Source organism: Oncorhynchus gorbuscha, linkage group LG02, assembly GCF_021184085.1.
Source record: "Oncorhynchus gorbuscha isolate QuinsamMale2020 ecotype Even-year linkage group LG02, OgorEven_v1.0, whole genome shotgun sequence".
Classification (NCBI taxonomy): domain Eukaryota; kingdom Metazoa; phylum Chordata; class Actinopteri; order Salmoniformes; family Salmonidae; genus Oncorhynchus; species Oncorhynchus gorbuscha.
In genome coordinates this window covers 13,643,380-13,661,136 of record NC_060174.1, presented here as the reverse complement: position 1 = coordinate 13,661,136, position 17,757 = coordinate 13,643,380, and the positions used below count along the sequence as shown (strand labels likewise).

The following is a 17,757-nucleotide window of genomic DNA, read 5'->3' as shown; positions in this document are numbered from 1 at the left end:
AGGGCTGTCATGCAGAGAGGGATGATAGGTGCAAAAGCTCTATAGTCCTCGCCAACCTGCCTTTCTAGCAAATGGAAATGCGTGGTGAATGGACACACACACACACACACACACACACACACACACACACACACACACACACACACACACACACACACACACACACACACACACACACACACACACACACACACACACACACACACACACACACACACACACACACACACACACACACACACACACACACACACACACACACACAGGAACACTAGTCAATCAAGCACCAATACACATCGAATCAATGCACACTTGCAGACATGCTCAATTTGTGCATTTTCCATCACACACCAACATTCACACTTCTAGTGCATTTTTACAGACAAATAAAAAATTGAAATCATACATTTGCACAGTCATAGACAGTCCCTTCATTCATCCTCAACCTATTATAATGGATTCAGCAACAAAAATGTTGAGCTGGTCACCTTGTTAATTAACACATTTCTCACATGGTCAGGTTGCTTGAGCGTGGCATTCTCACACCCAGGCAATGCAGACTTTTCACAGAGGCTGACAAAGAGCTAGGAATACTTTTTTTCAAAGACTCTCCTCTCCTTATAAACTACCGCGGTCATAGTTCAGATGCCTCATCCCTTCAGACAGGAATAAGTGCCATGATTGACTTTTTATTCAACCTTTATTTAACTAGGCAAATCAGTTAAGAACAAATTCTTATTTACAATGGCGGCCTACCGGGGAACAGTGGGTTAACTGCCTTGTTCAGGGGCAGAACGACAGATTTTTAACTTGTCAGCTCGGGGATTTGATCTAGCAACCTTTCAATTACTGGCCCAACTCTCTAACCACTAGGCTCCCTGCCGCTGTTAGTTGCCTCTGCTATCACACGTAATATGAAGACTGATGATCGCTGGGTGGTACTCCTACACACTTTAATTTACTCTTTATAATGCTCCTACTCATTCTATTGAATGAGGTTCTTCCCCTATGAAATTCTTCAGTGCTTTTCTCTGGCTACTACAGCAGGATATCACGGTTCCCTGATGTGTTTAGAGACTACGGAAAGGTATTCACAGTGCTGGCAGGCTTGACACAGTAAATACTTACACAAACTGGCTTCGTATCACGACAGGCAAACATGAACTACCTTTTGTAAACCCTGTGCGAAGTGAACAGAGTTGTCTCTAAATGTCCAGCTGTGTCTCCTTGTTACAGGCAATGCTATGCACGAAGGTTTTGTATATCCAGTTTGCAGTATGAATACAGTCCCTTTCTTTGTTGGGGTAGTGGGGCTAACTGACATTATACAACGAGTGGCGCTAATCTAATCGTGGATGATTGTGCCGATTGATTAAAACTGACAATGATTTATGAAACACAACTCAACGATACAAACTGTGTATAGTGAGTGAAACAGCTGCCATTACAACACACATAGAAAACAGCTTCAGTCCCTGCTACTGTGAGGTTGGTGATGAGGACTTTGGTTGAGAGCAACACACTGTACTGAATGATTCAGGTCTATCAACAGATTCCACTCAGATGGATCATTATCCTGAGATGAAAGTCAGCTACTGTTGCTCCCTGTGTTATTTATTCTGTATGTGGGGAGGTGAGGGACTTGCATAACACCTCAGGGATGTGCTGCGTTGCACCGGTTTCTCAGCCAACTCCAGGCTGATCTGAATGACAAAATGACTGTGAGAGATGAGAAGGAAAGGAGAGAGTGGTAGAGGCATACGCTTCTGAGAATCCTTTATCGTGAGGATAACCCAGTGTTCCTACTGACATTGATCACGTTAGGAGGCTGATCCAGAACCAATTCTTACTGTCACTTAATCAGTGAAGTCAAGTAAGTCTGATTGCTTTGGGTCCTGTAACACCCCATGCAACCTCAGGCAAATTGACAACAGAGTCGAATTAGCGAGTTGTTATGCTCGACATTGAAGCTCCGCTGTAGTTAGGGAGAGGAGGCAGTCTGAAATGCAATATTTAGTGTGTGAATGACAATAAAGAAACATTGTGTGTGTTTATGTGTAGCTAAGCATTTAAGCTGTGCTGTCTCTCCCTGAACCTACACATTACACAAGACGGAGATGAGGAAACAGGCGTCATTCCCGTGACTCAACCTTAAAATCCATATAAACCCAAACCAAAGCCTGTTGAGCTTGTCACTGATCCAGCATGAGAGACTAATTTCACAGGAACACAGGGCTGCTACTGATATGCTTGGGGACCTAGCTGCATTTCTGTCCCATCACACCCTGCTACATCACACAAGTAGCCAAGGTCACAATCCCCCAAACACTGCCTGCCTCTCTCTCTACTCTGCTCCGATCTCTCTCTCTCTACTCTCTCTCTCTCTCTCTACTCTCAACACTGCCTGCCTCTCTCTCTACTCTGCTCAGATCTCTCTCTCTACTCTCTCTCTCTCTACTCTGCTCAGATCTCTCTCTCTACTCTCTCTCTCTCTCTACTCTGCCCCTTTCTCTCTACTCTGCCCCTTTCTCTCTACTCTGCCCCTTTCTCTCTACTCTGCCCCTTTCTCTCTACTCTGCCGCTTTCTCTCTACTCTGCCCCTCTCGCTCTACTCTGCCCCTCTTGCTCTACTCTGCCCCTCTCTCTCTCTCTACCTCTCGCTCTACTCTGCCCCTCTCTCTCTCTCTCTCTCTCTCTCTCTCTCTCTCTCTCTCTCTCTACCTCTCTCGCTACCCTGCCCCTCTCTCTCTCTCTCTCTCTCTCTCTCTCTCTACCTCTCGCTCTACTCTGCCCCTCTCTCTCTACCTCTCTCTCTACTCTGCCCCTCTCACTCTACTCTGCCCCTCTCTCTCTCTACCTCTCGCTCTACTCTGCCCCTCTCTCTCTCTCTACCTCTCGCTCTACTCTGCCCCCCTCTCTCTCTCTCTACCTCTCGCTCTACTCTGCCCCCTCTCTCTCTCTACCTCTCGCTCTACTCTGCCCCCTCTCTCTCCTACCTCTCTCTCTACTCTGCCCCTCTCTCTCTACTCTGCCCCTCTCTCTACTCTGCCCTCTCTCTCTACCTCTCTCTACTCTGCCCCTCTCTCTCTACCCCTCTCTCTACTCTGCCTGCCCCTCTCTCTACTCTGCCCCTCTCTCTCTACCCCTCTCTCTACTCTGCCCCTCTCTCTCTACCTCTCTCTACTCTGCCCTCTCTCTCTACCTCTCTCTACTCTGCCCCTCTCTCTCTACCTCCCTCTCTACTCTGCCCCCTCTCTCTACCTCTCTGCCCCCTCTCTGCCCCCTCTCTACTCTGCCCCCTCTCTACTCTCTCTCTCTACTCTGCCCCCTCTCTCTACCTCTCTACTCTGCCCCCTCTCTCTACCTCTCTCTCTGCCCCTCTCTCTACCTCTCTACTCTGCCCCCTCTCTCTACCTCTCTCTACTCTGCCCCTCTCTCTACCTCTCTCTACTCTGCCCCCCTCTCTCTCTACCTCTCTCTCTACTCTGCCCCTCTCTCTCTACCTCTCTCTCTACTCTGCCCCTCTCTCTCTCTACCTCCCTCTCTACTCTGCCCCTCTCTCTCTCTCTCTCTCTCTACCTCCCTCTCTACTCTGCCCCTCTCTCTCTCTACCTCCCTCTCTACTCTGCCCCTCTCTCTGCACTCTGCCCATCACTCTGCCCCCCTCTCTCTCTACTCTGCCCTTCTCTCTCTCTACTCTGCCCCTCTCTCCCTCTACTCTGCCCCTGTCTCTACCCCTCTCTACTCTACCTCTCTACTCTCTCTCTACTCTGCCTCTCTGTTTGCTGTAGGCTAGCTGCCAGAGGCTGACACTGAAATGCTAACCCAAACCCCCTGTGGGAGCCCATCCTGTACCCTGCTGCCTCTTTCCCCTACGGAGTGGATGTCAGTGTGGTGTGTTTACAAGGCTGGTAACAGGGAGATGTTATAAATACTAGTCATGTCTTAATGTACTAACTCAGTGAGAGTCCACTCCAGATATTCCAGCCGAGTGTAGTTCCGGGGGCTCAGTTGGTTGGAACATGCTGGTTGTAACATAAACGTTGTGGGTTTGATACCTACACGGGCAGATTATCTATTGGGGAACCGAGTTAAGTTGGTTATATGAGTTCCTGTCTCTCAAAGGAGGAACTGGTGGCTCACGTATGATTTCTATGTTTTCTGAGCAGATCAACCGATCAGCTGGTCAAATGTTTTAGGACATCTACTCATTGAAGGGTTTTTCTTATTTTTTTTTAAAACAATTTTCTACATTGTAGAATAATAGTGAAGACACAAACTATGAAATCTCATATGGAATCATGTAGTAAGTGTTAAACAAATCACAATATTTGAGATTCATTAAATAGCCATCCTTTGCCTTGATGACAAAGGCACACTCTTGGAATTCTCTCAACCAGCTTCACCTGGAATGCTTATTCAACAGTCTTGAAGGAGCTCCTACACATGCTGAGCACTTGCTGGCTGCTTTTCCTTCACTCTCCAGTCCGTCTCATCCCAAACCATCTCAATTTGGTTGAGGTTGGGGATTGTGGAGGCCAGGTAATCTGATACAGCACCCCATCATTCTCCATCTTGGTCAAATAGGCCTTACACAGCCTGGAGTTGTGTTGGGTCATTGTCCTGTTGAAAAACAAATTATAGTCCAACTGTCGCAAACCAGATGGGATGGTGTATTGCTGCAGAATGCTGTGGCAGCCATGCTGGCTAAGTGTGCCTTGAATTCTAAATAAATCACTGACAGTGTCACCAGTCACCAGTGCTGCATCAGATGACCTGGCCTCCACAATCACCCGACCTCAACCCAATTGAGATGGTTTGGGATGAGTTGCCCCTGTCTCTCTCTCTTTCTACTCTGCCTTCTCTCACTCTACTCTGCCCCTCTCTCTCTCTAGTCTGCCTCTCTATTTACTCTGCCCCTCTCTCTACTCTGCCCCTCTCTCTCTCTAGTCTGCCTCTCTATTTACTCTGCCCCTCTCTCTACTCTGCCCCTCTCTCTAGTCTGCCTCTCTATTTACTCTGCCCCCCTCTCTACTCTGCCCCTCTCTCTCTAGTCTGCCTCCCTATTTACTCTGCCCCTCTCTCTCTCTAGTCTGCCTCTCTATTTACTCTGCCCCTCTCTACTCTGCCCTTCTCTCACTCTACCCCTATCTCTCTCTAGTCTGCCTCCCTATTTACTCTGCCCCTCTCTCTACTCTGCCCCTCTCTCTCTCTAGTCTGCCTCCCTATTTACTCTGCCCCTCTCTCTACTCTGCCTTCTCTCACTCTACCCCTCTCTCTCTAGTCTGCCTCCCTATTTACTTTGTCTCTCTCTCTCTACTCTGACCCTCTACTGTCTCTCTACTCTGACCCTCTACTGTCTCTCTACTGCCCCTCTCTCTACTCTGACCCTTCTCTCACTACTCTGCCTCCCTGCCCCTTTCTACTGCCTGCCTCCCTATTTACTCTGCCTCTCTCTCTCACTCTGACCCTACTGTCTCTCTACTCTGCCCCTCTCTGTCTCTCTGCCCTACCTCCTCTCTCTCTAGAGTCTGCCTATTTACTCTGCCCCTCTCTCTACTCTGCCCCTCTCTCTCTACTCTGCCCCTCTCTCTCTCTAGTCTGCCCCTCCTCTTTGCTCTCTCTCTGACCTTCTACTGTCTCTCTACTCTGACCCTCTACTGTCTCTCTACTGCCCCTCTCTCTACTCTGACCCTCTACTGTCTCTCTACTCTGACCCTCTACTGTCTCTCTACTCTGCCCCTCTCTCTACTGCCCCTCTCTCTACTCTGCCCCTCTCTCTACTCTGACCCTCTACTGTCTCTCTACTGCCCCTCTCTCTACTCTGCCCCTCTCTCTACTCTGCCCCTCTCTCTACTCTGACCCTCTACTGTCTCTCTACTGCCCCTCTCTCTACTGCCCCTCTCTCTACTCTGCCCCTCTACTGTCTCTCTCTCTACCTCTCTCTCTTCTTTCTGATCCACGCCCTTACCTTAACTTTAAAATAAAACATCTGTGACCGAAAGATACATATCTGTATTCACAGTCATGTGAAGTAAATTAATTCGACCCTAATCTATACATTTAAATTGGATAATTTCCTTATGAACTGTAACTCAGAATCTTTGAAATTGTTGCTTTGCTGCAGGAGAGACTGGTGCGTTTCACAAAATAGATGGCATCATGAGGGTGGAAAATGATGTGGATATATTGAAGCAACATCTCAAGACATCAGTCAGGAAGTTAAAGCTTGGTCGCAAACAGGTCTTCCAAATGGACAATGACCCCAAGCATATTGGCTTCAGGATAACAAAGTCAAGGTATTGGAGTGGCCATCACAAAGCCCTGACCTCAATCCTATAGAAAATTTGTGGGCAGAACTGAAGAATCTTGTGCGATCAAGGAGGCCTACAAACCTGACCCAGCTCTGTCAGGAGGAATGGGCCAACATTCACCCAACTTATTGTGGGAAGCTTGAGGAAGACTACCTGAAACGTTTGACCCAAGTTAAACAATTTAAAGGCAATGCTACCAAATACTAATTGAGTGTATGTAAACTTCTGACCCACTGGGAATGTGATGAAAGAAATAAAAGCAGAAATAAATAATTCTCTCTACTATTATTCTGACATTTCACATTCTTAAAATAAATTGGGGATCCTAACTGACCCAAGACAGGGATTTTTACTAGCATTAAATGTCAGGAATTGTGAAAAACTAAGTTTAAATGTATTTGGTTGAGGTGTATGTAAACTTCCGACTTCAACAGTATTCGATCGTATACTTAGGATGTAAGCAAGGTTTGAAATTATTATGTTTTAGTCTGACTTCTTGTAGTCCATTTGCCATCCACAAATTATTTGTAATTATGTTCCGGCACACTGAACTTCCGCTCAAGAAAAATTGTCCCGTGGCTGAATCTAGGTGATGATCCCAGGCCTAGACCAGGTTTGGTGCCCCTGAGGAATAGTGAGAGAGAGGGAACTGTTTAGAGAGAAAGAGTGTGTGTGTGTCCATGTCTAAAATATAATACAGCCATCTGCAGCTGCTTCTAAGATAGATTCCAAATCATTTAGGTTGGGCAGAGAGAGTGTGATCAGCACACTGCACCCAATGGAGCCTCAGAGGAGTTTATGTGCAGGCCACTCACACTGCCTGTGTGTCATAACCCACCAAGCAGAGTTGAGATTGGTGTGCCAAGCCTCTAAGTTGGGTTTGGTGGAGAGACAGAACACGGTTATATTTTAGTCATTTAGCAAACACATTTATCCAGATAGAATTACAGTCACACGTTTCATACGTTTTCTTCTCACTGATCCCCGATGGGAATCGAACCTGCAACCCTGGCATTTCAAGTATCATGCTCTACCAACTGGGCACCACAGGACCACAGACAGGGTTGCTACAGTAGAGACGGACCTGACAGAATACTAACAAGCGACACGTGTCTAAAAGGTGAAAAACACCACTCCCAGAGTCTTTGATATGTTCCTGAATGGATAGAATGAGAAAAGGTCAACCAAGAGGCATCTCAGGTCCAACCCATGTGTTGCACCGACAGCTGTTGAGACGTTTTCCTGGTCACCTTATGAAAGAAGCCTGTTGGACGGTGGTGCCCCGTCTGCCTGTTTTGGTGTGTCTGAGTAATCAATGAGTTTAAGGGGCGGCAGGGTAGCCTAGTGGTTAGAGCATTGGACTAGTAACCAAAAGGTTGCAAGTTCAAAGGTACAAGGTACAAATCTGTCATTCTGCCCCTGAACAGGCAGTTAACCCACTGTTCCTAGGCTGTCATTGAAAATAAGAATTTGTTCTTAACTGACTTGCCTAGTAAAATAAAAGTAAAATATATAAAATAAAATGGGGAAAGGTTGAGGAAATGGGGAGAATTTTAGGGTGTAGGGAGAAACGGTACTGTACTTATTGTATATTAGGACAATAATGTACACAATCCCAGTAGGCCAATATCTCAATTAAGAGGTGTTTTAATAAAATAATATACTGCTGTGTTTGTGACCTGAGACATGTTTTATAACAGACACATGCATTCAGTCTGGCCTCATCTCTTTTGGAGCCTTTTGTTCCACCAATGATCATCACAACATTCATTTCTGTACAACGTCACTCTCACAGCCCTCTACCAAGAACATCCTGTTCCACCAATGATCATCACAACATTCATTTCTGTACAATGTCACTTTTACAGCGCTCTGAAAGGATGCTAGAGATCGTCCAGTTGAAGCTGTCCTATATCTTCAAGTACATCCACTGATTAGTCACAGAATGATTGGAAGTGGAATGTGGTTGGAATGAAACTTCTGTTCTGTACAGTATGTCACAGTCAATGCTGTCAGTTCTGTGGTGTACATTGACCCATAATGCTATCGCTATGGCAGACTGAGGATGCAAATGGGATTGGAGTATGAGGATTAGTGACAAAGCCTCTGTCTGAACCTGATGTGTAATGTCATACCCAGTCTGACCTCAACGCCCCAGAGAGTAGCTATAATCGCCACAATTCATTTGCTGGGCTGAAGACATCCTATTGTTTTCAAGGTAAGGCGATAAATAGTCCATCGTGGAGAAATAATTACAATATAGCAATTAAACACTGGAGTGACAGAAGTGCAGAAGATGAATGTGCAAGTAGAGATACTGGGGTGCAAAGGAGCAAGATAAATAAATAAATACAGTATGGGGATGAGGTAGTTGGATGGGCTATGTACAGGTGCAGTGATCTGTGAGCTGCTCTGACAGCTGGTGATTAATGCTAGTGAGGGAGATATGAGTCTCCAGCTTCAGTGATTTTTGTAGTTTGTTCCAGTCATTGGCAGCAGAGAACTGGAAGGATAAGCGGCCGAATGAGGAATTGCCTTTGGGGGTGACCAGTGAAATATACCTGCTGGATCACGTGCTATGGATGGGTGCTGCTATGGTGACCAGTGAGCTGGGATAAGGCGGGGCTTTACCCCCGCTTTGTGAGTAAGACCTTTAGACAGGTCAACATTCACAATGTTGAAGCATGCGCTGACCAACTGGTAAGTGTCTTCACTGATGTTTTCAACCTGTCCATGACCGAGTCTGTAATTACTACATCTTTCAAGCAAATCACCATAGTCCCTGTGCCAAAGAACACCAAGCTAACCTGCCTAAATGACTACCGACCCGTAGCACTCTCGTCTGTAGCCATGAAGGGCTTTGAAAGGCTGGTCATGGCTCACATCATCACAAACATCCCAGAAAAACCCTAGACCCTCTCCAATTTGCATACCGCCCCAACAGATCCACAGCCATCTCTATTGCACTCCACACTGCCCTTTCCCACCTGGACAAAAGAAACGCCTAAGTGCGAGTTCTGTTCATTAACTACAGCTCAGTGTTCAACACCATAGTGCCCTCAAAGCTTATCACTAAGCACCTCCCTCTGCAACTGGATCCTGGACTTCCTGACGGGCCTCCCCCCAGGTGGTAAGGGTAGGCAACAACACATCTGCTATGCTGATCTTCAAGACGGGGGGCCCCTTAGGGGTGTGTGGTTAGTCCCCTCCTGTACTCTCTGTTTACCCATGACGGAGTGGCCAAGCACAATTCCAACACCACCATTAAGTTTTCCAATGACACAACAGTGGTCCTTCTGTAGCTCAGTTAGTAGAGCATGGCGCTTGTAACGCCAGGGTAGTGGGTTCGATCCCCGGGACCACCCATACGTAGAATGTATGCACACATGACTGTAAGTCGCTTTGGATAAAAGCGTCTGCTAAATGGCATATATTATTATTATATTAGTGGTAGGCCTGATCACCAACGATGATGAGACAGCGTATTGGGAGGAGGTCAGAGACCTGGCCGTGTGCTGCCAGGATAACAACCTCTCCCTCAATGTGATCAAGACAAAGGAGATGATCGTGGACTACAGGAAAAGGAGGACCAAGCACGTCCTCATTCTCATTGACAGGGCTGTAGTGAAGCAGGTTGAGAGCTTCAAGTTCCTTGGTGTCCACATCACCAACGAAAATATATTGTTCCAAGCACACCAAGACAGTCGTGAAGATTGCACGACAATATTCCCCCTCAGCAGACTGAAAAGATTTGGTATGGGTCCTTAGATTCTCAAAGTTCTAGAACTGCACCATCAAGAGCATCCTAACGGGTTGCATCACCGCCTGGTATGGCATCTGCTTAGCCTCCGACCGCAAAACGCTAGAGGGTAGTGCTTACAGCCCAGTACATCACTGGGGCCAAACTTCCTGCCATCCAGGACTTCTATACAAGAGAAAGACCCTAACAATTGGCAAAGACTCCAGCCACCCTACTCATAGACCTTTCTCTCTGCTACCGCACGGCAAGTGGTACAGGAGCGCCATGTCCAGGTCCAAAAGGCTTCTTAACAGCTTCTTCCCCCAAGCCATACTTCTGCTGAACAGCTAATCAAATGGCAACCCAGACTATTTGTGTTTGTTGTACACTGCTGCTACTCGCTGTTTATTATCTATGCATAGTCACTACCCCTACCTACATGTACATATTACCTCGACCTACCTGTACCTCCGCACACTGACTTGGTACCAGTACCCTGTATATGGCCTCATTATTTTATTGTTGGTCTTTTTATTTATTTTTGTAAATATTTTCTTATCCAACGACGCAGTTTTAAGAAGGGCTCGTAAGTAAGCATTTCCCGGTATTGTATTCGGCGCATGTGACAAATAAAATGTGTTTTGATCCTTTACATATACACCCTCCAAACATCCTCATTCCTGTTTGTGCATGCATACTACAGACATCAACATATTTGTCTTTGCTCTATGTACACAACCTGCATCATCTAATGTCTTATGGAACAACACATCAACGTGAGATGAGCCAACGCACTGAGAGTAGAGGAGCCTAGCAGGCACCAGGCAACATAGCCAACAGACAGAGTAGAGGAGCCTAGCAGGCACCAGGCAACAAAGCCAACACACAGAGTAGAGGAGCCTAGCAGGCACCAGGCAACAAAGCCAACACACAGAGTAGAGGAGCCTAGCAGGCACCAGGCAACAAAGCCAACACACAGAGTAGAGGAGCCTAGCAGGCAACAAAGCCAACACACAGAGTAGAGGAGCCTAGCAGGCAACATAGCCAACACACAGAGTAGAGGAGCCTAGCAGGCACCAGGCAACAAAGCCAACACACAGAGTAGAGGAGCCTAGCAGGCACCAGGCAACAAAGCCAACACACAGAGTAGAGGAGCCTAGCAGGCAACAGAGCCAACACACAGAGTAGAGGAGCCTAGCAGGCACCAGGCAACAGAGCCAACACACAGAGTAGAGGAGCCTAGCAGGCACCAGGCAACAGAGCCAACACACAGAGTAGAGGAGCCTAGCAGGCAACAGAGCCAACACAGGCAGAGGAGCCTAGCAGGCACCAGGCAACAGAGCCAACAGACAGAGTAGAGGAGCCTAGCAGGCACCAGGCAACAGAGCCAACAGACAGAGTAGAGGAGCCTAGCAGGCACCAGGCAACAAAGCCAACACACAGAGTAGAGGAGCCTAGCAGGCACCAGGCAACAAAGCCAACACACAGAGTAGAGGAGCCTAGCAGGCAACAAAGCCAACACACAGAGTAGAGGAGCCTAGCAGGCAACAGAGCCAACACACAGAGTAGAGGAGCCTAGCAGGCACCAAGCAACAAAGCCAACACACAGAGTAGAGGAGCCTAGCAGGCAACAAAGCCAACACACAGAGTAGAGGAGCCTAGCAGGCAACAGAGCCAACACACAGAGTAGAGGAGCCTAGCAGGCACCAGGCAACAGAGCCAACACACAGAGTAGAGGAGCCTAGCAGGCAACAGAGCCAACACACAGAGTAGAGGAGCCTAGCAGGCACCAGGCAACATTAGCCAAAACACTACATTAGCTAACTGCCACAGTATGCCTTGGAGGCATTTTCCAAATGTTGTTGACTACAGTCCTTCATTCAGCCTGACTGACCCCAGCACATCACACATCCACTACTCTCTCTACACTTGTTAAGTCTAAAAACAGCACAGTCGTCAACCAGGGCCGCGTCTACTGGTGGCCCAGTGTTACCGATTTAATGTCAGGCCCCCGGTACTGTATAATGGGACTGAAATCACTTGAGAATCAGAGTAACAGGGCAGGCTACTGTGGTGAGTCAAGCAGTCAAGGAATAAAGCCAAGCAGTCAGGTCTCATAGGTTGTGCCCAATAAGCAAATCCTGGTTTTGTGTGTACTGTAGAATCTAGTGCATTTCAGCTACTCATATTGTTGAGTAATGTTCTTAGGTATTCACTGAGTCCCCTGATAACTTGTGTTTTATGTCCAAGAGAGTATTCAGACAATAGTATGATGAGCCACCCATGCCAAGCTGGTGTCCTCTCTTTACACCCTATAGTTGGCCGGGGCCCACGGCCCCCCCATCCGTTCCCCTGTTGGACACTGTGGGGTTTGTCAATGAAGTGGAGAGCGATATTGCAAGCCCTCCAGGGAAAAATATTCTCCTGACCCTCGCTGTTGCGCAATCTGTCCTCTCAACATTACCTTCCCTTCATCTCTGTATGAATTAGCTTCCACAATATCCCCCCCTCCCCCCGTACAGACCAGTCTGTTTTCACCACGATGGATGACAAAGACCAGGGAGCACTCAGTCGTTTGAAATGTTCACACCCTGAGGTCAATGAGAGATTTTTCTCTGTATTTCTAATCTACTTGGCTGCTTGGAACCCGGTCCAACAGATACAGTAGTCAGCTCATGGCCCCCGGCAGCTGGACCTCTAATGATCTCTGATGTTACTTCATCTAATCTACTTGGCTGCTTGGATCCCGGTCCAACAGATACAGTAGTCAGCTCACAGCCCCCGGCAGCTGGACCTCTAATGTCCTCTGATGTTACTTCATCTAATCTACTTGGCTGCTTGGATCCCGGTCCAACAGATACAGTAGTCAGCTCACAGCCCCCGGCAGCTGGACCTCTAATGATCTCTGATGTTACTTCATCTAATCTACCTGGCTGCTTGGATCCCGGTCCAACAGATACAGTAGTCAGCTCATGGCCCCCGGCAGCTGGACCTCTAATGATCTCTGATGTTACTTCATCTAATCTACTTGGCTGCTTGGATCCCGGTCCAACAGATACAGTAGTCAGCTCATGGCCCCCGGCAGCTGGACCTCTAATGATCTCTGATGTTACTTCATCTAATCTACCTGGCTGCTTGGATCCCGGTCCAACAGATACAGTAGTCAGCTCACAGCCCCTGGCAGCTGGACCTCTAATGATCTCTGATGTTACTTCATCTTATGCTACCTGGCCGCTGGTTTGTAGGAACATCCACCGGGATATACAAACAACAACATGCGCCATGCATATACAGATCAAACCAATCTCTTACTGCACAGGACCTGGTTTCTAATATCTGCTCTGAAGCCATATATTGCAGGAATTGTCCATGGTGAAATAGTTTGGCCATTTGCCATTGGCAGTTAATTGATGGCATATATTATTATATTATATATATTAACTAGCTTTGAAAGTTCTGTTGAATCCTTCTCCATGACCTTCTCCATGACCCTGCTGGTGTCCCAGGGTCCATCCCGACATGTTTCACTCATCTAAGGGACATTTGTAAACATCTGTGTCCGGGTCACACAGATACTAAGGTGTTAGATGGTAGTTAAGGACAATGCGGTTGTTTTGCTGCTTTTGTCTGAGGAAATAGATGGTGTTGCTGTCATGACCTTCATGTCTTGGAACATGGCAGGCTAAATCACCAATTGGTTTGTCACTGCATCATTGATGTCTCATATCTTTATAGCACAGATGTGCAGCCGTGTGTCAAACATATCGATGTGGTTTGCCTATTACTAATAACTTGATGTGCTATATAAGGAAATAGCTAACTCAGTATCCTGGTCCCAGATCTGTTTGTGATGTCTTGTCCTGTGGTCATTGTCATGCAAAACGTGACCAGGCTGTTAACACAACTCTACATCTATGCTCTCTCTTATCTGAATTCCAAGGTTGCTGTAGTCTCCTGCTGACTGCACCTGGTCCTGTGACTCTTTGTCCTTGGCTGAGAGATGCAGATTAATCCTAGAAAATCTCCAAGGTCCCGGGCGTCTTTATTTAGAACCAAAATACAACGTCATTGCGGTAGAGAACAATAGACTGTATACTCAGTGGGTTGGAGGAGCACAGCGTCTCTGGCACAGGGGGGTTATGGGTCCAAGTCCTTTTCAATGTCCTACTTTTACATTTCGCTTTGCATAAATAACTAATGACCTCCTCCGAATGTGATGCCTGAATGTCGGGACAGTGCTGATGGAGACAATGTCTTCACCCGGAAATGTTGAACACTTCAGCCACGTGATTGATCGTCAACATGAGAGCGTTGCCATGTATCTTCCTCACTCTCTCTCTCTCTCTCTCTCTCAGCCAATGACACCCAGTGATTCATGAGTGCTCAGTGAGGAGGCCAAGTGCGTAGTACAGTGTCCCCGGTGCTGGGTTCTGCCAAGTGGGCTGTATCTCTGAGAGCAGAAGCAGGCCTTCAGAGACAGATGGGAGATAGGCCCACTCATGTTGCTCTGAGAAATTACACTCTCTGTGTGATGATGAATGTGCTCACAGGAACAGTTCATACTGCAACTCCACATGGACACCGGAAAACATATACAGCACACATACAAACACACGTTAGGAAGTGGATGTGGACACCCTCTCACACACTCAAGCAGGCACGAACACATACATACACATAGTAGCTCGGCATCATGTTAGCATCTCAGTACTGGTACACAGGATGCGGCACAAATGGCACATCTACTTAGTCCACCAACTCGCCGACATTTGTGGGTTTTCAAGCATGAACTGCTCATTTCAAATCTCAATTGGGATTAGGTCTGGACTTTGACTAGGCCATTCCAAAACTTCAAATGTGTTGCTATTTCACAATTTTAATGTAGACTTTATTGTGTGTTTTTGGATCATTGTCTTGGTTACATGACCCAGCTGTGCTTCAGCTCCGATAGAATTCTCTGATACAGAGCAGAATTCATGGGTCCTTCTATTAAGGCAAGTCATCCAGGTCCTGAGGCAGCAAAGCATCTCCAAACATCACACTACCACCACAATGCTTCACCGTTGGTATAAGGTTCTTACTGTGGGATGCAGTGTTTGGTTTTCACCAGGCATAATTGGACCCATGCCATCCAAAAAGTGATACTTTTTCCTCATCTGTCCATAGAGCATTCTTCCAGGAGTCTTGAGTCTTGATGATCATCCAGGTGCTTTTCAGCAAACATGAGTCAACTTTTTGGATGTGATGGGTCCCATTTATGTCTGGCGAAAGACCAAATTCCACAGTAAGATGTGAGAGACTGATAAGCAACTACAGGAAGTGTTTGGTTGCAGTCATTTCAGCTAAAGGTGACACAACCAGTTATTGAGCGTAAGGGAGCAATAACTTTTTAACACAGGGGAATTGGATGTTGCATAACATTGTTCATCAAATAAACAAGTATAAAAAAATGTGTGTATTTGTAAACTCAGGTTCCCTTTATCTAATATTACATTTTGGTTGAAGAATCAAAAATATACAAAAATAGAGTAAATCAGAAAAGTGTCAATTACTTGTTCACTGTACATGTAAATGGTCTTAGCAATATTATAGACTTCCCTGTTTCTAAGCCGAGTAGTTCTCTGAGACACTGTTGTGTTGAATGTTAAAGAGCTAACAGACTCTTGGTTTATGAATGGTAACCACTCTATGATCTGCTTCCCTTACAGGTGAGCCACGCAACTTTGACCCGAGCTTCAGAGGACCAATCCATAACAGGTACTGTACTCACTGGTCAACTCCAACAAGCTACAGAGACATTACGTTTACATGTTAGTTATTGATCAGACACTCTTATCCAGAGCGACTTACAGTAGTGAGTCATTTAGCAGACGCTCTTATCGAGAGCGACTTACAGTAGTGAGTCATTTAGCAGACGCTCTTATCGAGAGCGACTTACAGTAGTGAGTCATTTAACAGACGCTCTTATCCAGAGCGACTTACAGTAGTGAGTCATTTAGCAGACGCTCTTATCCAGAGAGACTTACAGTAGTGAGTCATTTAGCAGACGCTCTTATCCAGAGCGACTTACAGTAGTGAGTCATTTAGCAGACGCTCTTATCCAGAGAGACTTACAGTAGTGAGTCATTTAGCAGACGCTCTTATCCAGAGCGACTTACAGTAGTTAGTCATTTAGCAGACGCTCTTATCGAGAGCGACTTACAGTAGTGAGTCATTTAGCAGACGCTCTTATCGAGAGCGACTTACAGTAGTGAGTCATTTAGCAGACGCTCTTATCGAGAGCGACTTACAGTAGTGAGTCATTTAGCAGACGCTCTTATACATTGTCATTCGCATTGGTCCCCCGTGGGAATCAAACCCACAACCCTGGTATTTCAAGTGCCATGCTCTACCAACTGAGCCACACAGGACCAGACATGTACAGTAATAAGCTGCATGATGGATGTTCAGCAGCCTATAGACAGGAGGCCTAGATTCTTCTTTACAAAAGTGTTATTTTCTTCTCTGCCCCAAAGATATGCCTGTAGTCATCTTGTAAAACGGACCTAGAATGTAATTGTGCATGCTTTTAGAACCACACTGTTTCATAAGCTTCTTCGCGTGTCAACACACTGATCGTTTGTCAGGCAGTGTTAATCGAGAGCGGCTGAGGGCTGACAGGTCTCTTTGCTACATCACACAGATCATTGGCTATTAGTCACATGGTGGTCTGGAGTTTACACACTCACATATCATAGGGAGTTTAGCGTGTTAACTGCAATATAAGATCCTCCTTTGACATATTTTCATTTAACAAGGAAGCAGTCAAGAGGTTGAATGTTTGATCTTTACCTGGTCCATTGACCAATGCCATGTTGCTATGTCTTGTTTGCATTTGTTTGGCTCTCACTTGACTATGTCATCTCAATAGACAACACAGTAAACAACATTGGTAACTTAGTATGCAGCTGCGTATGTCTGATAGCCTTTCAAAGTTGTGCTTATTCTCTTTGGACCACTGAAGCGTATCATTACTTCATACTGTAGAATATATTCAAGACCAATTTCACAAGCTGGTGGGAAAGCATGTTCAGGTCCTCCTGAACTTCTCTATCCCACCCTCTCCATCTCCTCTCCATCCCACCCTCTCCATCTCCTCTCCATCTCCTCTCCATCTCCTCTCTATCCCACCCTCTCTCTCCTCTCCATCCCACCCTCTCCATCTCCTCTCCATCTCCTCTCCATCTCCTCTCCATCTCCTCTCTATCCCACCCTCTCCATCTCCTCTCCATCTCTCCATCTCCTCTCCATCCCACCCTCTCCATCTCCTCTCCATCTCCTCACCATCTCCTCTCTATCCCACCCTCTCCATCTCCTCTCCATCTCTCCATCCCTCTCCATCTCCTCTCCATCCCACCCTCTCCATCTCCTCTCCATCTCCTCACCATCTCTTCTCTATCCCACCCTCTCCATCTCCCATCTCTATCCCACCCTCTCCATCTCCACTCTCCATCTCTCCATCTCCTCTATCCCACCCTCTCCATCTCCTCATCTCCTCTCTATCCCACCCTCATCTCATCTCCTCTCTCTCCCCACCTCTCCATCTCCTCTCTATCCCACCCTCTCCATCCCACCCTCTCCATCTCCTCTCTATCCCACCCTCTCTCTCCTCTCTATCTCCTCTCCATCCCACCCTCTCCATCTCCTCTCCATCTCCCCAACCTC

The 17,757-nt window shown here is 46.8% G+C and overlaps 1 protein-coding gene and 1 non-coding gene across 4 annotated transcripts in view; one reads left to right on the top strand and one right to left on the bottom strand.

Annotated features, from left to right (window-relative positions):
- The window catches only part of LOC123997460 (choline transporter-like protein 5-B), a 123,459-nt gene that overhangs the window by 42,889 nt on the left and 62,813 nt on the right, over positions 1-17,757 (top strand). For all 3 annotated transcript variants that reach the window (XR_006832113.1, XM_046301738.1, XM_046301725.1), the window contains exon 2: positions 15,762-15,810. Coding sequence is in view for 2 of the 3 variants with exons in the window: in XM_046301738.1 (XP_046157694.1) it covers positions 15,762-15,810 (49 nt within the window). In the remaining variant the exon portion in view is untranslated. The remainder of the gene's footprint in view (positions 1-15,761; positions 15,811-17,757) is intronic.
- trnas-uga lies at positions 16,390-16,465 on the bottom strand. Its single transcript has one exon. It is a non-coding gene; the product is annotated as a tRNA-Ser (tRNA).